Source organism: Microtus pennsylvanicus, chromosome 8 (genome assembly GCF_037038515.1).
Source record: "Microtus pennsylvanicus isolate mMicPen1 chromosome 8, mMicPen1.hap1, whole genome shotgun sequence".
NCBI lineage: Eukaryota > Metazoa > Chordata > Mammalia > Rodentia > Cricetidae > Microtus > Microtus pennsylvanicus.
The window spans coordinates 54,745,072-54,767,571 of NC_134586.1; the positions used below are offsets into that span (position 1 = coordinate 54,745,072).

The window sequence follows — 22,500 nt, forward strand, 5'->3', positions numbered from 1 at the left end:
CTCCCCGGGGCTGCAGAGGGAGGGAGATATAAGGCAGGATCAGCAAGATTTGCCTGAGAAAAAAGAAAAAGGACTCCCCCCCTCCACTTCTACCCACTTCACTGCAGCAACCAGGACCAGGTGTCCAGGCCTGTGCCCTGGCTCCCCATGAGCCCCGGAAGTGAATTTCCCTCTGAAGCAATTTCTGCAGCACCGATTGACTGAAGTAGTGCTTATAATTGCCCATTGCTGGAAGGAGGAGACTAGAAAAATGCAGATAAAAATATCCCTGTTTTTTATGCATGTTTCCAGCCGAAATTGGTGGGAAAGATGTTTTTTGAAAAGCCTTCATCTCTAAGCATGTAATTACCAGGTCCAGGAGTCCCCCTCCCCCATCTCAAAAAACTCAAGAGGACAGGAGAATGTGAACATATTCCATGAAGGAGGATGCTTGGGGCCAAACCCCATGGAGCCATCTATAAATAAAGTGGTCCCTTAATTTCTCACTGTTCTCGGTGAGGGAGACACCTCCCCCACTACAGAGAACAGCGCATCAGGCATGCAGCCAGTTGGCAGTTCTGACCCTGCTTTGATTCTTGGTTTGAATTCTGCCTCAGTCTCTCCCATCCCAAGGTTGTCATGGATGTGAAGAGGCATGATGTTCCCCCGAAAATGCATCAGTAGATAATATCCATTCCTATGGGTTTCTCTGAATATGGCTGAGGGTGGAGGGTCTTAGATTCAAAAGCCTCTTACCCGGTAGATCTCCTAGCCAGTATGACCTCCTGACCTCCAGTGGAGGCCCCTGGCTCCTGAAATGCATGGCCTTGCTCTGAACTCTGCTAACTGCTCTCTCTCTCTCTGTCTCTCTCTCCATGCACATGCACACACACACACACACACACACACACGTACACGCACACACACACACATACACACACGCACATCCCTGACTTTTTATGTGCATTCTGGGAGACCCGAACTCGGGTTCTCATGCTTGCGTGGCAAGCATTTTGTCCTCTGAACCACCCGTCTCCCCGTCCCTGCTTACTGACTCTGTGCACAATACCATTAGTCTGTTTTGTAACCTCATCCCATCAAAACCTGGAGCTGCACAGCTGGCAGCCAGAGCCCAAGGCTAGCAGAATAAAGGATAAAGTCGGGGCCACTCACTGTTAGAACTAGAGGACCCACGTGATTGAGCTGCCCCATGGAAGTTAGCATGACCAAGTTCAGCACTGGACAAGATCTGAATATGGGGATGAAGAAAGCAGGGGAAGTTATCTTTAAAGATGGATTGTGAGGACACCACGGGGACACTCTAGGAACAGAGTCCCCTCCTTCAGCAGCTAGCTTGCACAACCGGGACTGCGGAGAGCAGCCTTGGGGATACCTGGTCTTCAGTTCTCGGTTCCTTCTATTTTATCTTCAGGGTTCATATCTCTACCTTTAACCGACAGATATTCAGAGATGCATTCCAAAGGAGTTACTGCTCTGGTTTGGATAAACTTGGTTCTCAGCTTCCTTGGAACATGGGCCATTATACCGTTCCTCACAGACACATAAACCTTGACTCTTATCTCTCATCTCCCCTGCACAGCTCAGGAGGGAAGGGAGCCTGCATGAGCATGAGGCTGGATCTGATTTGCCCGGGATAAGGCATTTTAATTTCAGAATCGTCCTGGTGAAATACTAGAGACATCTGCACGCCACGTTGCTGATGGGACCCAGCCTTTCTAATTTTATTAGCTCAGAAACGTCTTGTTGGAGATAATGAAGGACGTACAAGGGAGCAGTAACAGGGAGGCATAATACTAAATGGTGTGTCACTTGCATCAGCGGCGTCTGTGAACATGAGGAGGATGGTGAACACAGAGAGCTGGGGACCCCACTCCAGGAGCCCTAACCATGTTACTACTTTAACTGCTGTTTGACTGGTTATTTGCCAGCTTTTGGGGAAGCAAAGGGAGCCTGGCCACTCAGCAGAGCAAATGGAAAACAAAGACAGTTTCTCATGGTTTAGACTAAAGAAGGTGAAGGTTTCCATAGGTCTCAGTTGAGCTGTTTCCCTGACCCTGGCTAAACCTTTCCCTATGTAGGCTGAGCACATCCCTGATCATAGAACAGTGGTCCTCCATGGAGGCTGATGTGGCTCCCCCAAGGAACTCTTGGTAATCCCTGAAATCATTTTTGACTGCCTCTATTAATCTATTAATGTCTGGAAATGGAGACCAGGGTGCTGTGACCCTTCCTACAATAAAGAGACCCCTTCCCAAGAAAGGCAGTTGAGTACTGGTTGGGAAACATTACTGAGCCCTGGATAATCCAAGTTGTCTTGACTTAGGCTGATTTGCCTAGGCTGACCTCTAATATAGCAAGACTTAGGTGGGTGTCTTTGCCATCTGCAGAGGAACCGTGACTTCTGCTGACACCAGGCCAGAGGATTAGAGAGAGGATACCTCCCTACAGCTGTCGAGTGACAGACACAATCCACTTAGAAGGGTGGACCTTTCTGCTCTCAGCTGGACTTGTTTAAGGGACAGGCGAGGGGCATGTGCAGGATCAAGTGAGGTCTGAGGAACGAGTGGGAAGCTACAGATACACCTAGTGCCTGGGAAGGATGCCCCCTCCTCAGATAGCACAGGGAGTCTGCCTACTTAATGACGGTCATTCAGGTGCTGAGAAAGATGTGCATTGGTGGAACACAGTATACAGCCTGGTCAGGAGATCCTGAGCCATGGGCTGGGGAGGGGGAACTGCCAGTCCAAGCTTCAGTTTTCTTATCTGTCAGTGCACACAAAAGCATCCCCTCCCTCCCCCGGGTTCATTCTGAGCATCAAATGAGGATACAGCTGCAAGAACAGGGGAGTCCAGAGAAGGAATTGTGTAAAACAAGGATCCTGCAGGACAGGAGAGGTAGTGGCTTCACCAAAAGGCAGGTGACCTGGATACCCTGCAACTTCAGACTGTTCTGAAACACAGATGTGGTGAGCCTGGGAAGGGGTGGAGCAGGCCATTGGTTAGCAGGCAGGGAAAGGCACAGCTCTCCCAGGTCCGTGCAGGCCACTGAGCCATTAGAGCTTCTGGGTTACACTGGTGCTGCTGGACTGGGCTTGTCCCCAGGTGTCCAAGGGAGATGCTTCTACAGCCTGTGAATAGCAAAAGTCACACGGCTTAGGTCATGTCCTAAAACAATGCTATTTTTAATGTGTCACCTGTGTGCATTCCACGGACGGTCAGTGACTGTCCCTCTGCCGTGGGCCAACCAACCGCACGTAAATTTATCAGGAGAAATTTGTCCTGAACATATGCAATTTTCTTTTCATCACCATCTTACGTATTGTGTTACCCAGTCACCTGGGTCGGAAGGTACTCACTGTCTAAATAACATACTGTTTTATGGATGGACAGGAAAATCGACCTGATCCCTGCGGATGCTGAGGGACAATTAAGCTACCTCATTTCTAGATTTCCTAAAATGCCCAGCAGAATGTCCACGCTGGTTTTAGCTGCATTACTTAGGGATTCATGGAAGAAGAAAAAAAAAAGCCTAGGCGTGTTCAGTATAGGAGCATTTTTTTCTGAGCGTTTTTCATAGTCACATCTGCAGGTGTGAGGACAGAGGGCTGACTGTATTTTCTTTATATCTGAAATATCAGGATGTGGTGTTTTTGTTTTGTTTTGGTGAGGGCCTCATAGTCACTGTGTAGTTGAGGGTGACCTTGAGCTCCTACCTCTGGGGTGTGGGGTGACAGCCTGGGCCACCACACTGTTCTCTAATAACTCTCTTTGACTGTCAGTGCAGATGAGACATGTCCCGGGAAGATAAGGAGACAGGAAATGAGAGAGGGCTGGTAAGGCTCTGGGGAGAGTGGCAGGCCCCAGTCTTTCTTCTAAGCATTCTGAGAGAGAGGCTGAGAAACAACATTCGGTGATGCAATGGGGGAGATTTTTTCATCCAGTAAAACTGAGGTTGGTGGGCTTACACGTAAGTGGGGTTTATAATCTGTAAAACGTTAACAGACACATGTGTGAGCACATGTACACACGCATGCACAAAGAAGCCCTGGCCAGGTCTGCCTGCCCGACCAGGTGTGCCTCTAGATCCTGGGACAGGGCCAACAGGCCTGGGTTCTAAACTACATTATAAAGCCCAGCCGTGTGATCCTGAACACAAAGTCTCCCTCTCTGAGCCTTAGCTGCCTTTCTGGATAGTTGGGTAATATGAGCCATGATAACAATATGCACTGTGACATGGGCATGTGAGGCGCTCAGCCTTAGATGGCCCAGAAGCTCCCGATGTGTGATCCTTATCCAAGCATTCCTGACCCCGAAGAGAACCTCAGGACTCCTTTACAGGATCCCAGGTATAACGGGGAACGGCATGAGGTAGAAGAGTTCCCCGAGCAGGATGAAGATGAAAGTGGGGCCTGGGCCAGTCTCTGATTCCCATTTCCCCCTTTCTCCCACAGACGATGGGCCTTACTCAAAAGGAGGGAAGGACGGAACAGGGGCTGACGGGGCCCTGGTGTGCCGCCGCCAGAGCATCCCAGGTACCGTGGATCATACTCTGCCTTGAGCTCTGCCCTGGGGACTCCAGTGACTCATGAAGTGTGGACACTGACACGAGCTGGCGCTGTGCCCCCCCCCCCCAGTGTGGTCGCTCACCCTCCCTGGTCCTCCCTGGTGGAGGAGGGCGATGTCACTCAGAGTAAAGTGGCTGAATGCTTACCTCCCTGCCCTAACCTCCCCAGTCTTAGTCCCAGAGCGGGCACTCCCTGCTCATCCTCCTGCCTGTCTACAGAGGAGTTCCGGGGCATCACCATGGTGGAGCTGATCAAGCGTGAGGGCAGCACTTTGGGCCTGACTATCTCGGGAGGCACTGACAAGGACGGGAAGCCCAGAGTCTCCAATCTGAGACCTGGGGGCCTGGCGGCCAGGTGAGAGGTGTGGGGCAGTAGACAGGGCATGGGTGGGGGCCAGTAAGTGGGGAAGCTTGATGTCCGCCACAGCACCCCACCAAGGCAAGGCCATGTACCCTTCTGTGCCTTTCCCTCTGACCCCCCAAAGCACACCCCTGGCAGACTCCCATCCATCCCTCCATATGCAACACAAAATTCTCTTCTTCCAGGAAGCCCTTCAGGCTTCCAACTAAGGTAGCACCCTGTACACACTGTCCTGGATGTTCCCTTAGACAACAAGGGCTGGAAGTTGGCCCCAGTATCCAGATGAACCAATCAGAGGGCTGCAGAGGACCATGGGAAGAAAATGAGAGAAGAGTGGTGGATGGGACACTATAGCTGGTCTTTGGGTTTATGCAGGATGGTCAGAGATGTCACCATGATGCTGTCACCAGGCCGGCACGGTGGGACAGACTGGGGAGTTCTGGGTGTTACACCCAGCCTTGGTTAAAAAGGCGCCGTTCCACCCCCTTGCTGTATGGGCCTTGGGCAAAGGAAGGACGGCTCTGAGGATCCAGGGGAGAGTGGGGTGAATGTTGGTACCCAGAGGCTAGCATTGGTCCAACGTGGACTCTGACTTTCCTGCTTTAGGAGTGACCTACTGAACGTGGGCGACTATATCCGCTCAGTGAATGGGATCCATCTGACCCGGCTCCGGCACGACGAGATCATCACCCTGCTGAAGAACGTGGGCGAGCGCGTGGTGCTGGAGGTGGAGTATGAGCTGCCCCCGCCCGGTGGGTGCCCTTGGACGGGGAACTCTGTCCACTGCCTCAGGCGTAAGGGGACACAGCTGCCTCCCTGTCCAGGCCTAGGTGGGGTTGGGGGATCACCTAGACAGGGTGGGTGATGTCTGGAGGCTGGCCACACAGGCTAGGACATGCATAAAGTATGTGTCACCTGGTGGTGGGACCCTGCTCATAACTTGTCATTTTGCATAGTTGGGTAGAAGGGAAGGTCTGGCGACACAGACTGAATGACCTGCTCCCTACCCCATGGCTCCCGATCCCCCTGACCTGCACTGAGCACAGCGGCCTAGGACTTCTCCCAGTTCTGAATTTTCAAAGTTGGTCTAAAATCTTAACTGGAGTAACTGGAAGCAAGCCTGGCCCCGCCCCCAGTCTCACTGCATTCTGTGCTCTGCTATGGCCCTGAAGAGCATGGGCCAGTCCTCTCCACTGTCCGTGGTGGACTAGGTGTGGGTAGAGACGAGGACCTCCCAGCGCCTCCCCCTCCTCGGCCTGTAACGTAGAGAGAGGTCAGCTGTTGCTGTGACTCTATGACTGGTCGCTTGGTTCTCCTGGAGCGAGCCTTGGGCACTTCTACCAACATAGAGATGTGGCAAAGAAACTCAAAGGAGGCCTCGATTTCTCCGTAGCTCCCGAAAACAACCCGAGGATCATCTCTAAGACGGTGGATGTCTCCCTCTACAAGGAAGGCAATAGCTTTGGCTTTGTTCTCAGAGGTCAGTGTGACAGTCTTTCTTGGAGCTGAGACGACAAGAACAAGGTCATTGAGAAGCTGTGCATGTTCTCTGTCGCATTAATGTGACATACATTTTGCTTAAAGTTTACCCGTTTGTTTAACTTTATATCTGTGTGTGTGTGTGTGTGTGTGTGTGTGTGTGTGTGTGTGTGTGCGCGCAGTATGACACGTGTGTAAGGGTCAGAGGACAACTTGTAGGAGTCGGTTCTCTCATTTCACAGCATGTATGGGTTCAGTGTATCAAACTCAGCTCATGAGGCCTGGCAGCAAGGATCTTACCTAAACTGTATCTCAGTAGCCCTTGCTTAAGACTTTAAAGGACCCTGGACCACTGAGTCAAACATTAAATGGGAAATCATGAGAAGCCACAAAGTATGCATGACTGATGAGAGCCCAACAACAGAGATGGGGAAAGCTGGACCAGACTCATAACAGAGTTTGGAGTTACCAAGGAACCGAGGAAAAAAGGAAGAGAGGATGAGCTCACAGGAGACACACGCTGTTTGAGAGGATTTGGATTGTCTTTCTTATCCCTCATCCTACTCGTGGGGAGGGAGGCCCAGGCTGGTGTCAAGGACTTTGTTTACCAGGAAAACAGTGGGTAAGCGATTCCTGCTTCCTGTTGAATTCTGTCCAGGAGGTGCCCATGAGGACCGGCACAAGTCCCGCCCATTGGTCCTGACTTACGTGCGACCTGGTGGCCCAGCAGACAGGTGAGCCACGTGGACACTGGTCATCTGAGGCCCTGCATTTTCACATCACTTCCCAGGAGGGGACAGGCTACCCAGAGTCACTCAGAGATTGAGTGGAGGTGGCTAGGAGAGACCCCAACTTGCCTCTTCCCAGGGTCCTCCTGACTCAGCCTATGACAAAGTGCTCTGGCCCCTGTGACTGGCCATTGCTGGGACCGTCTGTATAACCTCTTATGACCCAGGACTGCCCAACTCAGACCATCAGGGCCGAGAGGACAGGGTGTGGGATAGGAATATGTCCCTGCCCCGTCCCCTGACCTCTCACCCTTCATCTCTGAGCAGGAGACTCCTGACCATTTTAAGAGAAGCCTGGACCCCGCTTGCTGTAGATCTAAATTTGTCCTTGGTCTGAGGCCCTGCATGAGTCGCTATTCATAGAACCTCCTGGAATAGCTTTGGCACCTGTCAGGGGTGACATTCCAGGGCAGGGATTAGGCCCAGACTGGGGCCCTGCTGAGTTCTTTCCCAAGCTCATCTGTCACTAGGCCAGAGTCACTACTGGAAAGTAGGGGTGGGGACAATGGGAGGAGACTCTACAGTGGGCAACGTGGTATTCATATACCACCCACCCCTTCTCTGATGCTGTGTGTCCCCAGCCAGCTGGACACCCTCTCTGGGCTGTGGTGCAGGAGGTGAGTGAGTAGCCTTGAAGAACACCCGCAGCTCAGACATGCTGTGGGGTAGAGGGCTTCAGAGCTAGCTTGGCACATTTTACGTGCCCTTTCTGTTTGTTCAGCCCTGACTCCTTCAGGCTTCCCTTCCCACACTGCCCCATCCCTGTGCCCTTCAGCTGACTGGGCTTTCACCTCCCCCACAGGGAAGGCTCCTTGAAGGTGGGTGACAGACTGCTCAGCATAGATGGGATCCCACTGCATGGGGCCAGCCACGCCACTGCCATAGCCACCCTGCAGCAATGCAGTCATGAGGCCCTTTTCCAGGTGGAGTACGACGTGGCCACCCCAGGTGCGCTGGAGTCTGAGGGTAAGGGCCGGGGCAGGAAGAGGTCCCAGAGGCTCAGTACTACTTCGTACTATGTGATCTTAGGCCAGTATCTTAGCTTCTCTGAGCCTCTTGACTGTGCCCGGCATCTCCTGATCTCACTGGGGATCATGCAGGAACAATACAGGTGAACTCTGTGGTCTTGTGGGGAAGGGATGTCTGTTAGCATACTAGGTAAGTTAATGTGTGTTAGACGACAGAGATAAGAGCAAAGAGAGAGGGGAAGTGCCACACATGCACACGAGTACACACACGCATGCGCACGAACACACACACGCAATCCCCCCCCCCCCCACAGACACAGACAAGGAGCCTGGGGCATAGGCTCTAACTAGGGTTTGAAGTGAAGGATGACCCTTTGTAGACGCTCTAGGCAGGATGAACTGGAGATGCAAAGTTTTTGGGGGAGAATATTTGGCCTGAGAGTGAGGAGCCAGCTTCCCTGCAACAGATGGCTGAGTGGGGAGAGACCAGGACAAAGTGGAGGTAGAAGCCACAGGGCTCCAGAATGTGACTAGCTGTCATGGAGAGCTGATAAGACCAGGATGGTTGAGGTGCCACAGATAGGGGGTGTTTCTGAACTACCATGGAGGCCTGAACCGATTTGCTAGTGGCTGTGTGTAACTTTTCCCTTCCATGCCTTCCCCTTCCTTGGCAGTGAGGGTTAAGGACGGCAGAGCTAGTTCAGGTGGGACACTAAACACATTTACTTTCTACAGTTCTTCTTTCTCTTTTTTCCCCCTTGCCATCATTCCAGACATGGTGGCCAATGCTTCAGGCCCATTGGTGGTAGAAATAGCCAAGACCCCAGGTTCTGCTCTGGGGATCTCTCTCACCACCGGCTCCCACCGGAACAAGCCAGCTATCACCATCGACCGCATCAAGCCAGCCAGCGTGGTGGACAGGTGAGGTGAGGCAGGGCTGTGCAGGGCAGAGGCAACCTGTGTCTCTGTCCGCTGGACCAGCCCCTCTGGGCCCCTGTCCTGCAGGAGTGGTGCCCTGCATGCTGGAGACCACATCCTGGCCATCGATGGCACTAGCACGGAACACTGCTCACTGGTGGAGGCCACCAAGCTCCTGGCCAGTGTAACTGAGAAAGTACGGCTGGAGATCTTGCCTGCACCCCAGAGTCGTCGGCCCCTCAAGCCCCCAGAGGCAGGTAGGCACCTCAACAAGTCTGGGGACCTAAACCTGGGATGGGGCAGGGAGAAAAAACGAGGCGCCAGAGTTCCAGGATGGAAACCTTGAGCTGACAGGAGGACTGTGTGACGCTAATACACTCACTGCCTGCCACACTTGGCAGGGAGACTCGGCTGTGGGAAGGACTATGTGGGGGCCCATGACGGACTTTGTTGACTTAAAGTCTGCAAAGGGCCTGGCTGGGAGCCCTAGGGATTCTTTCTGAGGAGGCAGCCACTCTCCACGTCTCATTATATATAGCCGAGAGAGAAACCCGGATCAGGGAACAGGGGCAGCCAATCTCTGGCACCCCATGGCGTTCCATGCCGCTGCAAAAAGTTTAAGGGGCCTTGTGAACATCACCAGCCTGCTGTGCCTATTCAGTCTCTCCAAAGGGGCTTCTGTGGGAAACACTCAGCCGGGAATCTCTGAGCCCATGGCCTGGCCTTCTTGCCTGTTGCTGCGGCTGATGCCTGGGTGCCGTGCTCGGTGCATGGTGGGTGGCAATGCACATGAGCAGGCTGTTCTGTGCCACGCTGGCTTGGGCAGTGCACAGGTTTTGGATCTCACCGTTGGTGTGCGGGGACTAGTCTGCCAGACGACTCCAGACATCCGCGACATCTGTGACCCTTCCCTCTCCCCTCTGCTGCAGTGAGAGTACAGAGGAGCGAACAGCTGCACCGCTGGGATTCCTGCAGCCCCTCTTGCCACAGCCCAAGGCCAAGCCACTGCAGGGCCCCCACCTGGGCACCTGGAGGCCAGAACCAGAGCCGATGTAACGTACCCGCTGCTGCAGCAATGCTGCCGTCCTGGTACCCCTTTCTGGTGGGCGGTGTCTGATGCACAGGGAGGGAACAGACACTGGAGCAGAGGGCTGTCCTTGTCACTCAGCCTGTCCCCAGAGGCCCGTGGAAATCCTAGTCAGGGAGGCCCAGAGCAGGAAAGAGAACTGTCCAAGGCCACACAGTATGTGGCTTTGGTGAAGGGAAGACGGGATGCTTGTCTCTGTCCATGTGGCTGTGTGGTTCTTCAACCCCACCCTTGTGCAAGGGAATAGGGTCCTGCTGGGGTTCACGGGTCTGTGTTCTGGTCTTCCCAGCCTTGTCCTCAACTCCCTTCTCCTCACCAACCGTGAACCCCGCCTTTCCCTGTGCCAACGCCAGCACCCTGCCCCGAGGACCCATGAGCCCCAGGACCACAGCCGGGCGGAGGAGGCAGCGAAGGAAAGAACACAGGAGCTCTTGTAAGCTGGAGGCCATCCCCATAGGGCACCAGTGTGGCTGAGGATGGGGCTGGGAGTGAGACTCGAGGTGGCGAGCCAAGCACAGCGAGGGATGGAGTTAAACAAAAATGATGCTACACATTGGAGAGTCCCACTTATGACAGAAAGGAGCCTCTGAAGCCACTGTATTCGGTGTCTGATGCCTGTCACCAAGGGTCACATAAGATCATTTCTGAGATATGTCCAGGGAAACACAGAGAGACAGAAATAGGTTGAGGATAGATTGCCTGGGGCAAGATGCAGGTCCTGGGGCAATGGGTGAGGAGACGGCGACTCCTTTCTTTTCCTGGTTTGAGACAAAGTCTCACTCCGTGGCCCAATCTGAGCTAGAATGCACAGTCTTCCTGCCTCAACCTCCCAAGTGCTGGGATTTCAGCCATGCACCACTAGACCTTGCTAGGGGGGGTCTCTCAAGAGGGAATGACAATGCTTTAAGCCATCAAATTATACACTGAATGCTTGACAGCTTTTGTGTGGGGATCATGTATCAATAAAACTGTTACCAGGAGCTGGAGAGATGTCTCGGTGGTTAAGAATGTTTACTGCTCTTGCAAAGTTCAGTTCCTAGCACCCATGACAGGCAGCTCACAACCACATGTAACTCTTCTTCCAGAGGGGAGTTTACACCCTCTTCTGGCATCTACAGACACCTTCGCTCACTCACTCACACACAGATGCATAATTAAAAGCAAAGAGGCATGTAGAATATAGAGCACGAAATACAGCACCGCCCCGAATCCGGTTTTTCTCTCCAAGTTTTAGTTACTCACAGTCAACCACAGTCTAAAAATATTAAATAGGCAAATCTGGAAATAGACCATATGTTTTAAATCGTACACTTGTTCTGAGTAACATAGAAAGGAAAAGCTTACGTCCGCACTGCTTGGTCCATCCTGAGATGTGAGCTGCCCGGCACAACTCTCATGGATATACTACTCAACTGTCAGTCACCCTTTCTCAGCTCTGTGGTTAGATGAGCTGGTGTCCACTTCTCAGTGACACTTACTGTACTGAATAATGCCCAAAGAGCAATGGTCATGGGGCTAGGGGTGTAGCTCAGACAGTGGACTGCCTTCCTAGCACGTATGAAGTCCTGGATTTTACCCTCAGTACTGAATAAATGGGCACAGTGGTACATGCCTGCAATCCCTACATCCAGGATGGGGAGTTGGGAAGGTCAGAAGTTCAAGGTCATGCTACACGGAAAGATCACGACCAGTCTGAGCTATGAGACTCTTTCAGAATAAAACAAAAGGCACTACAGTAGTGATTCTGGTAATTTTTTTAGAACATACTGATATAATAATATTTTATTATTATCTGTAGTTAATCTGTCTCTTCATGAGACTTGTTTGTAGGTAAAACTTCAGAATAGTGGGGTGTGTCTAGGGTGTCTGTAGATTTTTGGTACCTATCCATGATTTCAAGCAATTCCTGGGGTCTTGGAACACATATCCTATGGATAAAAAGGGTTCTGTAATATAATAAATAATACAGGCATCTAGAACCTCTGTCTTACAAAATCATAGTCCCTAATGCTGTCTCTTAGCCACTGGTCATGCAGGGTAGATGCCATAATGTCCCTGCACAGGCAAAGAAGCCCAGGCCCATTCCAGGTGGCCCCAGGACTCCTGCTTACCTGCCACTCTGGCTCCCAGATCTCTTGAGGACTCTCAGTGGGCAGCTCCGGCAGGGCTCACCAGTGTTCATCTAAACCTCCCTCCTGCCCCCGTCCCACAGTGTCACTGGCCTCCAGCACCGTAGGGCCAGGCGGGCAGATCGTTCATACAGAGACCACAGAAGTTGTGCTCTGTGGAGATCCCCTCAGTGGCTTCGGCCTCCAGCTCCAGGGAGGCATCTTCGCCACGGAGACCCTGTCCTCTCCACCGTTGGTGCGTTTTATTGAACCTGACAGCCCCGCTGAGAGGTGAGTCTACTGCCTCTGTGGGCCTGCAATTTGGGGAGCTCTAGTGCATTGGGGAAACTAAGCCACAACTATGGGCCCAAGCTTCACAAATACACTTTTCTTAATCACTGTATTGGCCCCAAGAGCAGCCTCGTTTTACAGCTAAGGAAACAGAGGCTCAGAGAGGTTGGTGCACTTGTCTAGAGTCACACAGTATGTAAGCCCTGCCTACGTGTCTGCCTCTGGGACTCTGTGTATAATTTAAGGACAATGGTATCATCCCCAGTGGACAGACAGAGAAACTGAGGCCCAGAAAGCTCAAGCCCTTAGCTGGGGACAGGGCTGAGTCACTGAGACCAGGAGCTAAGAGTGGGCCCCCACTTTGCACCACATCTGGGGTTCTAGTCACTGGCTTCTTCTTTCCACTGGGCTCTGGGGGTTAGGTGTGGTCTGCTGCAGGTGGGGGACCGTGTCCTGGCCATCAATGGCATCGCCACTGAGGATGGAACCATGGAAGAAGCCAACCAACTGTTGCGGGATGCCGCACTGGCCCGCAAAGTTGTTTTGGAGATCGAGTTTGATGTGGCAGGTGAGTAGGTCATCCAGCTGCACACACTCACTTTGGGTCCCTGCCCCTCCCCCTTTTATGCTCCCTGGGACCATGCACAGTGCATGCCTAAGCCCTGCCTAGGGAGGAGGGCATGCCACATGGAGTCAGGAGCCGGGAGGACGTAGAGTGGGGCTGAAGGACTCCAGGCAGCGCAAGTCAGGGCTCTGGTCCTGGGAGTTCTACACTGTGGACAGGACACTGCCTCCCTCTGACCTCTGTTTCCCCATCCGTCAAACAGCGGAAGACAGGGGTGTGGTATGAATTAGTGATGGGTTGTGAAAATGCCTGGGTCCAAGTGGGCCAGGTTGGGTTTCACGCTGGCCAGCAGGCCCCATCTCTGGCCTCCGCCCTGTCTCTGCTCGGAAGACAGCACTCAGCTGTTTGGAGCCAAAGGGTCAGTTCTGTAGGCCTCAGCTTCCTCCTACATCAGGTGGAAGCAGCGGGGTGGAGTTGGAACGATCACTCTCTGAGATGACCCCCTCCCTACCCGTGAGAATCCAGAGTGGGTGCAAGGTCTCTGAGCTCTCCTGGAGTCTCACATCACCCATGGCTGTTGGTTCACAGAATCTGTCATCCCAAGCAGTGGGACCTTCCACGTGAAGTTACCCAAGAGGCGTGGCGTGGAGCTGGGCATTACCATCAGCTGTGAGTCCTCTTGCCACCTTACCTGGTTTATCTCACGACATCGCCACAATGGGCTGTGCCCCGTTCTATAGAAGGGAAACTGAGTCACGTAGATGAGCTGATTTGCTCACAGCCGCCCAGCCAGGAAGTAATGGGACCAGGAGCCAACAATATCCCCTCCCGACCCCACCTTAAACAGGGGCCCTTCGAGATTAAATTCACAGCCTGTCTCCCCTGCTCCACAGCAGCCAGCAGAAAGCGAGGGGAACCCCTAATCATCTCCGACATCAAGAAGGGCAGCGTGGCGCACAGGTGGGGCGCCACACGGGCAGGGGTGTGAACGCAGGGGGTGGGGCACCGCCCATCTGCACCAGGCTCCTCCCATCCCCACCCAACTCATGCAGGACTGGCACCCTCGAGCCAGGCGACAAGCTGCTGGCCATTGACAATATCCGCCTGGACCACTGTCCCATGGAAGACGCCGTGCAGATCCTGCGCCAGTGTGAGGACGTGGTCAAGCTGAAGATCCGGAAAGATGAGGACAACTCAGGTAGGTGCCTAGGAGGCCATGGCTGATGCCAGCTGCTGGGGCGGAGGGGCGCTGGGAGGACTTCTGTAGGTATCCCTTTCCCCTGCTCCAGGGTCCTGGAGCCACCACGAGACTCTCCAGATTGGGAGATGTACAGGGCTGATATCTGAGCAGCTTGCCAATTGCAGGGTTGACTTTAGTGTAGCAGGGGCAGCCTGAACTGGTGGGAAGGGAGAAGAAAGAGGGAGAGGCGGAAGGGGGTTGTGAGGAGTGCTGTAAATGGGGTGTCCGAGAGGTGCTGTGGGACCCTCACCCTGGAGAAGCCACCGGTGGCCAGTTTTGTTTTTTTTCCTCCTTGTCTCCTGTCCTTATTCCTTCCTTGCTTTTTTTAAAAAAATTATTTTGTCTTTTTATTTATTGTTTTTGTTTATCTGGTTTCTATGTGTATGGGTGTTTTGTCTGCATGTAATGTCAGTGCACCACGGGCATGCTTGTTGCCCAGGGAGACCAGAAGAGGGAATCAGAGCCCCTGGAACTGGAATTACAGGTGGTTGTGAGCAGATATGTGGGTATTGGGCGTTGACCCCAGTCCTCTGGAAGAGCAGCAAGTGCTCTTAACCCCTGAGTCATCTCTTCGGCCCCTCTTTTCATTTCTTCCCTCTTTCCTCTCTTTTCTCTGTCTTCATCCTTCCTTCCTCCTTCCCTCCTCTTCCTCTCTCCTTTACCCTTCCCTCTTTCTTCCTTATTTCCTCCTTCTTCCCTCTTTCCTTCCCTTTTCTCTCACTTCTCCTTGCTATAAATCTTGAGTTGCTCTGGGTGGCATGTGAATCTGTGTTTTCAAATCTTGGTTCCACGTTCCTGTAGGTTTTTTTTCCTTCCCTTCATGGCTTCTGGGCAGCAGGCTGGGGGCCTGAGGTGTCTGAGCAGGTGTGTGAGGGGTTGATGGAGTCCTAGGCCGTTGGAGAGTGCTGAGACTGGGGAGGGGTGGGTCCCAGCCCCGCCCCCTCCTGGGCCTCACCCTCAGGAGCCTGTCCACTCTTAGATGAGCAGGAGAGCACAGGCGCGGTCAGCTACACGGTGGAGCTGAAGCGCTATGGTGGACCCCTGGGCATCACCATCTCCGGCACCGAAGAACCTTTTGACCCCATCATCATCTCTGGCCTCACAAAGCGTGGCCTGGCTGAAAGGTAAACTCTGGGGTGACCTGGGGTGACCCTCAGGGAGTAGAAGGTGGGCTTTGGAACCAGCCGATCTGATTTTTACTTCCGGTTCAGCATCAAACAACTCGAGGACAATCACTTCTTCTCTGAGTACGTACTCCCAATCCTGCACTGGAATTTTGGTCCAACCCAGTGTCCAGGACAGAGGAAATGAGGACAGAAGGACCCAGGGGACCAGAGCTGAAGGGTCCAGTCACCTTCAGCTGCCTCCCAGAGTGTATCCCCTTAACAGCCAGCACTCTGTGGTCTCTGTGTGTCTGAGTATCTGGGGTAGGGCCCCGTTGATAGAGCCCCACGTGAAGCTTATCCTGAGTCCCTGAGGTTGCTGTTTGCCTGCTACTCTAAGTGTCTCTGGGGCTGTGCCAGGGAAGGAGCCTTGAGAGGAAGGTGTCCTGACTGCCCCTCAGTGGGGTGGGCGGAGATAAAGTGGGCCCCAGGTGAGTGAGTCCCAGCTTTTTACCTCAGCTTTGGAAGGGGTGAGTCAGAAGTGCCAGGAAGTGTGAGCTCCTCTGCACAGCAGGGCGAAGTGCCGGCTTGACAGGCGAACTTCATAGGGTCCAAGCACCCAGCCCAGCTGCCTAACCAGGGTCCAGACTCAGGCTGGGCTGCTCCTGGAGCACCCTCTACTGGACTCTAGAGAGACTGCAGGGGCCTAGAGGACCGCGCTGACTCCGGAGGGTGGTTCACAGCCTTCTACCCAGGGCAGCATAGCCCAGAGCAGCTGCAGTACAACCCCACTTGCTCTCCAAACCGGCTTCCTAGCTGTCACATTCAAAAAGCTAAGCGGGGAGAAATTAATCTTAAATAAATATGCACTTCAACATGTAACCAATATGCATTTTTTAAAGCTAGCGTGCAAAGTCACTGGTTTCATCATGACATTTTCATATGAATATGCCATCGTTACACTTTTTTCTTATTCCTCCCCTCCCCCACTGCCAACATCTATCCCTCTGCCCCCCTCTTCCTGATCCCCTTCCTTCTCTTACATAGCTCCCCTCCTGTTCAGGTCCCAAGTGTCCACCCATTAGCCTCTGTATTTCTCTGTGTCCCTGCTCCCATCACGGTCCTCTTACAGTCTTTATAGCCCCTCCTCATATATAATTTTAACTCTAGTTTCCACATATGAGAGAAGATACTTGATTTGTCGCTCTGAGTCTGACTGATTTTGCTCAATTTAATTATTTTCATCTATTTTTCTTATAAATTTTGTTTTTCCTCTTCAAGCAGTGTTACCTTGAACTCATAGAGATCTGCCTGTCTCTGTCTCCCAAGTTCTGGGTTTAAAGGCATGCGCTACTATGTCAGGCAGCTATTTTCAGTTTTTTGAGAAGCCTCAACATTGACTTCCCTTAGAGAGCTCCAGGCCAGCCTGTGCTACCTAGGCCAACCTGTGATACATAGCAAGACCTGTCTCAGAACAAAAGAGAAGAAGAAGGTGACTTTGACTTTAAGTTGAACCAATAGATAGAAAGCCTGGACTCTGGGGGAGAATTGTTCAGCAGAAGTTCTGAGGATGACTTGGATTCCTCACCCCTCTCTTTCTTCTCCACCCCTCCCTCATTCTCTTACTTCCCACATCACTGAGACAGGCCCCCAGGATCCTGCTCTGCCTCTGGAACACTGAGACTACCAGAGTGTGTTGCTTTGCCTGACTAGCCCTCCTCCTACACAGCTCGGGCCCGTCAGGCCTGTGCCTTGGGGCCTCTGCAGGGTATCTGGAGGCAGGACCGACACACTCTGAGACTCTAACATCTGGGCCTCATTTGCACCTATTCCCTCCTCAGGACTGGCGCCATCCACGTGGGGGACCGCATCTTGGCCATCAACAGCGTGAGCCTAAAGGGCCGGCCCCTGAGCGAGGCCATCCACCTTCTGCAGGTGGCAGGGGAGACTGTCACACTGAAGATCAAGAAGCAGCTAGACCGTGAGCCTTGCCCCTTCCTAAGAACTTCTTGGCCTACACAGGAAGGGCAGTCCTGGGTTAAGCTCTGTGTCACCAATCTGGAGAGGGGGTGGGGGTCACTGGACCAGCTGATGAGGAGGCTAAGAGAGAGAGGCCCTGTGCCCCCTGTGCCATGGTGTGATATGGGGTAAATTCTGGGTCTAAACCATGCTCCTCATTGCTTCCTATCTCTTCAGGTTCTTACATGTTCCGATCCCATGTTCCTATGTGCTATGTATGCCACAGTTTACCTGAGTCATGGGGTCTTCTGTTAAACTGGCCTCCATCATTGTTCACCATATGACCTTTGACCTATTGTTCAACCTCACACGCCTCTGTTTTCCCATTTGTGTGATGGGTTTACTTACTAGTATGCCCCCCTCCACAGCAGCAGCCAGTGCCTGGGAATTCCCAGAGGTAGGGAAACTAAGGCTCACAGAACACCTGTCTCTGAGGTCACTGATGATGTTCCGTCTCTTCCCAGGTCCCCTCCTCTCCCGCCAGTCAGGCAGCCTCAGTGAGGCCAGTGATGTGGACGAGGATCCCCCCGAGGCCCTCAAGGGGGGCTTGCTGGCAGCCCGCTTCTCACCTGCTGTACCCAGTGTGGACAGTGCTGTGGAGTCCTGGGGCAGCTCTGCCACAGATGGTGGCTTTGGGGGCTCAGGTAATGAGCTCGGGACCTTGAACAGGTTTCTGGGAAGGTGATCCCACTGCCTGGTCTTCTTCTTACCTTCTATCCCAGCTGGCCTTTTCCTTCAGAGGGAGCTCCCAAGCGTAACCTGACTAACTCCACCCTTCACCCGCCCCTCAGAGGGATCCGCAGTCCTGTCTTTCCTTGCCATGAACTGGGGACAGAGCAGCTTTTATTCCTATGTCTCTCTCCTTATCCCCACGCCTAACACAGAGTAGGTGTCAATTCCTGTTCATTGTGTCCAGTTGAAGATAAGAAGCCAGACAATGTCCTCCTTGCCCATATGGCTGAGGTCCACTGGTGTTGCCCTCTGGCCTGTGTGGTTAAGGCAATTAGCAGAGAAACATCTCCGATTCTTGGCTTCAGGTAGTGCCTTTGGCTCTCCCTGAGTGTCCCCATCCCAAGCTCCAGGGAGCTCATCCTCAGGGTTCCTGTAGGTCTGTCTGGGTGTGGTCGGATATGAAACTCCATTTCAAGGAGGCCCGTGAACAGGCCATGCCTGTGGAGCTGACCGTGGTGCTGGAACTTCAGTGTTAACTGCTGGATGGATGGATGTTCAGGCGCTTCCTGGAGAGACAAGGACTCCTGGGTCTCTCAGTGGTCACTTGGGCCCAAGAAGGGCACATATCTGCCCACTGGTATCCAATTTCTGGGAACAAGGGGGGGGCAAGGCAAGGATAGAGAGAAGGCCCACACCCCTCTCTCCACCTGCCAGGCTCCTACACCCCACAGGGGGCGGCAGTCCGGAGTGTGACTCCCCAGGAGTGGCATCCCAGCAGACTGAAGAGCAGCCCCCCACCCCTTGAGCCCCGGAAGACAAGCTACACACCTGGCCCCACTGATGAGAGCTTCCCAGAGGAGGAGGAGGGGGACTGGGAGCCGCCGATGAGGTCTGTGGTGGGGACGCTAAGAAGGGGGTTGCCAGAGGGTGGCAATGCCAGCACGGGGGAGCTAGGAATACAGAAGAAGATCCCTGGCCTGAGGAGCAGACCTGGGGCATCTGTGGGAAAATGGCAGCAGACATGTCCTGTTGAGACAGCAGCCCGACTTGTTCCTCCTGAGTCTGTGAATAGCTGTGCTTGAAATTGCAACACAGACTCAGAATTTGAACCCAGACTCCTCAGATTGGGTTGCAGGAGGCATGCCTCTCAGTTCACAGTCAACTGGGCTACGCGTGGTACATGTGTATGACTGGGCTCCTACAGCAGCCAGCTCCCACAGAGTGGGTTCCCACAAGTATCACCCATGCCTTCTCTGCCTGGTCTCATCTCTCTATCTCTTCTGCATTGTTTTCCTTAAAAGCAAAGCCAGGCTTTGAGAAATGAGGACTTTGTGAATCGCTGTGTGGTGAATGACGAAGGGCTCTGAGAGCTGTCAGGGGTCCTGCAAGCTAGGTGTTAGCTGCGAATGGGCCACCCAATGTGGGCTGGCCATGATGGGTGCCTCCCACCCCTTCCCCAGCACAAATAACCCATTTTCCCCATTCATCTGTGTCCTGGCTAGTTCTGGCTCTGTCCTGTCACTGTCCCTTGGTGCCATGTGTCTGGGTGGGATCGGACTGTCTTCTGGGGCTATCCCATGGATCTTTCTGTCTGTCTCTGTCTTCTGTCTGTCCGTCTGTCTTTCTTCCCAGGCGTCCTGTGTCACCGCTCTCCACCCCGTCTCATCTGCCCCTGTTATAATTGGCCACCAACAGTCTTGGTCGCCCCTAACTGCGTCTCCCCCCACATTCTGTGTCACCAACCACTGCCCTGGGGCCCCAGCACTGCCACCGAGGACACCCGCCTGCCTGCCTGCCCGCCCGCCCTATGGCCCCTGGAGCCTAACACTGGGCCCTGGGCCACGAAGACTCCTCAGGCCCAGCCCGCCCACCCTCCCGCCTGCCAGGAGTTGACGCTGTGGTTCCTGTTGCAGCCCAACCCCTGGCCCCGCCCGAGAGGAGGGCTTCTGGAGAGTGTTTGGAGAGGCCCTTGAAGACCTGGAGTCCTGTGGTCAGTCGGAACTGCTAAGGGAGCTGGAGGTACTGTCACCTGACCAGAGGGCCTGTGGGGCACCATGTCTGGACCCACTGTAGGGCTGGGGGAGGCTACACATCAATGGAGTCAGGTTTCTGTGTCACCTGGGAATGTGTAATACCTATATGTCTTGTTGCTGTGACAAAAGTCACTTTAAAAAGGAAAGGTTGGGCTGGAAGTGGTTCGGTAGTTAAGGCACTTATTCAGATCCCCAAAAACCCATGTAAACGCAGAGTGGGCACGGCAGCCTGCTTGCAAATCCCAGCCTCTAGAAGGAGAAGCCAGGGGATCCCCCAAGCCAAGCTAGTTAGCAAGCTCAGCTATTATCGATGAGCTCTGGGTTTGATTAAGAGACCCTGCTGCAATGAATAAAATGAAATGCCTGTGCACTCCCACACATGTGCAATATACCTATGCAAATATGCTTACCTGCATATGCATATCACATCTACACATGTGAGGAATGGGAAGGGGGAAAGGATTTGTTCTGGCCCACACTTCCAGGACACAGTCCGTCATGGCAGTACAGAAAGCCTTGGCAGCAGGAGCCTGGGGGTGCTGGTCGCTGTGTCTGCAGTGAGGCAGCAGAGGCTTGAATGCTGTGCTTGGCTCTGCTGTCCCTTTTATTCAGTCCAGAGCTCCAGCCCCTGGGTCGGGGCCACTCACATTCAGAGTGACAAAGCCATTCTGAGCTCAGTTTGGGGAGCAATTGAAATCTCTGTTTCATCTGCTGCTGCCACCCCCCCCTTTTATTCTAGCATTGTTGACTGGGGGCACTCCCCATTCATCAGCCTTGCTAATTACCTAATTAAAAAACAACAACAACCCTGTTTTGGTTTTTCAGTCTTTCCTGTTTGTTTTCTGTCTTGCTCATTTTGGTATTCATTTTCTTAGACGTGTGTGTGTGTGTGTGTGTGTGTGTGTGTGTGTGTGTGTGTGTGTGTGTGTGAAGTAAAGATACTCGTCCTAGTTTCTTAGCTATTTAATCTCCACTCTTCTTTCTTCATACAATATATTTGCAAAGCTATGAGCTGACGGGTAGGCACAGAGTTGGCTGTGACCCTACAGGTTTTGTTTGTGGACTCTCATTGTCTACTCTGTATCAAATATTTTAATGGTTTTCACTGTCACATGAAACCCTTGAAATCTACAGAAATGCATGTTGTCTTAGAGTTTCTATCGATGGGATAAACACCAGGACCAAAAGCGACTTGAGGAGGAAAAGGTTTCTTCCACACCATAATAAAGTACATCATCCACGGGAGTCAGGATAGGAACTCAACGTTTCTATCCGGGAGGCAACAATAGATGCAGAGGCCATAGAGGGGTGCTGCTTACTGACTTGCTCCTCATGACTTGCTCAGCTTGCTTTCTTACAGAGCCCAGTGCCACCTCCCAGGGGCTCTCACCTGCCACAGTGAACTGGGCTCTCCCCCATCAATCTTCAAACAAGAAAATGGTCTGCCTATAGGCCAATCTGATAGAGACATTTTCTCAACTGAGGGTCCATCTTCCCACACGACTTTAGCTTGTGTCAGGTTGGCATAAAAGTAGCCACCACAGGGATTCTAACTGCTGATTGCCTTCTTTAGTCTCCCTCCCAACTCCCCAAGCCTCTCCTTGACTGTATTTATTACAATATTTAACCCAATTTAATTTTCCTAACATCTCTACTTTTCTTTTCTTTCCTTTTTTTTTTGTTTGTTTGTTTGTTGGTTGGTTGGTTTTTCGAGACAGGGTTTCTCTGTAGCTTTGGAACCTGTCCTGGAACTAGCTGTTATAGACTAGGCTGGACTCGAACTCACAGAGATCCACCTGCCTCTGCCTCCCAAGTGCTGGGATTAAGGGCATTCGCCGCCACCACCAGCGGCTAACATCTCTGCTTTTTATGTCTTGAGATTTTCTTTCTTATCATCTTTTACTTTTTAGCTTCTTATTTTTCTGTATGTTTTATATAGACTTACATTTTCTCTTGTATTTTCTATTAGTTCCAGCCACCAGGGTTCAGGTTTGCCTGTCTGTTGTGTCTCATATGGTCATGGTTCTGGCTTGCCTATCATGATCATGGTTCTGGCTTGCCTATCTGTTGCGTCTGTGGTCAGGGTGTAGGTTCACCATCTGTTGTGTCTGTGATCAGGTAGGCTTTTCAACTTCATTGTTGTGGCTGCTTCAGCTGCAGTTGCCCGTGCACTCTTTGCTCTGTGGTGTGGAGTGTCTCTGAGGTCTCAAGTCCTTGAGCTTCACTAGTCCCAAACCGGGTTTTGCCTGCATGTATATGTGCCCTACATGTGTGCAGCTCTCACTGAGGCTAGAAAAGGGCATC

At 52.7% G+C, this 22,500-nt stretch overlaps 1 protein-coding gene across 9 annotated transcripts in view; it reads left to right on the forward strand.

Annotated features, from left to right (window-relative positions):
* Positions 1–22,500, forward strand: part of Grip2 (glutamate receptor interacting protein 2) — a 79,804-nt gene that overhangs the window by 51,948 nt on the left and 5,356 nt on the right. For 3 of the 9 annotated variants that reach the window (XM_075983466.1, XM_075983467.1, XM_075983469.1), the window contains exons 2-21: positions 4,452–4,532; positions 4,784–4,919; positions 5,532–5,677; positions 6,319–6,405; positions 7,063–7,138; positions 7,995–8,140; positions 8,934–9,081; positions 9,166–9,335; positions 10,008–10,130; positions 10,455–10,598; positions 12,378–12,564; positions 12,987–13,132; positions 13,718–13,798; positions 14,023–14,089; positions 14,182–14,327; positions 15,349–15,493; positions 17,314–17,453; positions 17,956–18,135; positions 18,878–19,052; positions 20,077–20,182. In XM_075983466.1, coding sequence (XP_075839581.1) covers positions 4,452–4,532; positions 4,784–4,919; positions 5,532–5,677; positions 6,319–6,405; positions 7,063–7,138; positions 7,995–8,140; positions 8,934–9,081; positions 9,166–9,335; positions 10,008–10,130; positions 10,455–10,598; positions 12,378–12,564; positions 12,987–13,132; positions 13,718–13,798; positions 14,023–14,089; positions 14,182–14,327; positions 15,349–15,493; positions 17,314–17,453; positions 17,956–18,135; positions 18,878–19,052; positions 20,077–20,182 — 2,630 coding nt within the window. Of the gene's footprint in view, positions 1–4,451; positions 4,533–4,783; positions 4,920–5,531; positions 5,678–6,318; positions 6,406–7,062; positions 7,139–7,994; positions 8,141–8,933; positions 9,082–9,165; positions 9,336–10,007; positions 10,131–10,454; positions 10,599–12,377; positions 12,565–12,986; positions 13,133–13,717; positions 13,799–14,022; positions 14,090–14,181; positions 14,328–15,330; positions 15,494–17,313; positions 17,454–17,955; positions 18,136–18,877; positions 19,053–19,795; positions 20,183–22,500 lie in introns of those variants that run through there. The other 6 variants (XM_075983470.1, XM_075983465.1, XR_012911612.1 and 3 more) reach the window with 5 other exon arrangements.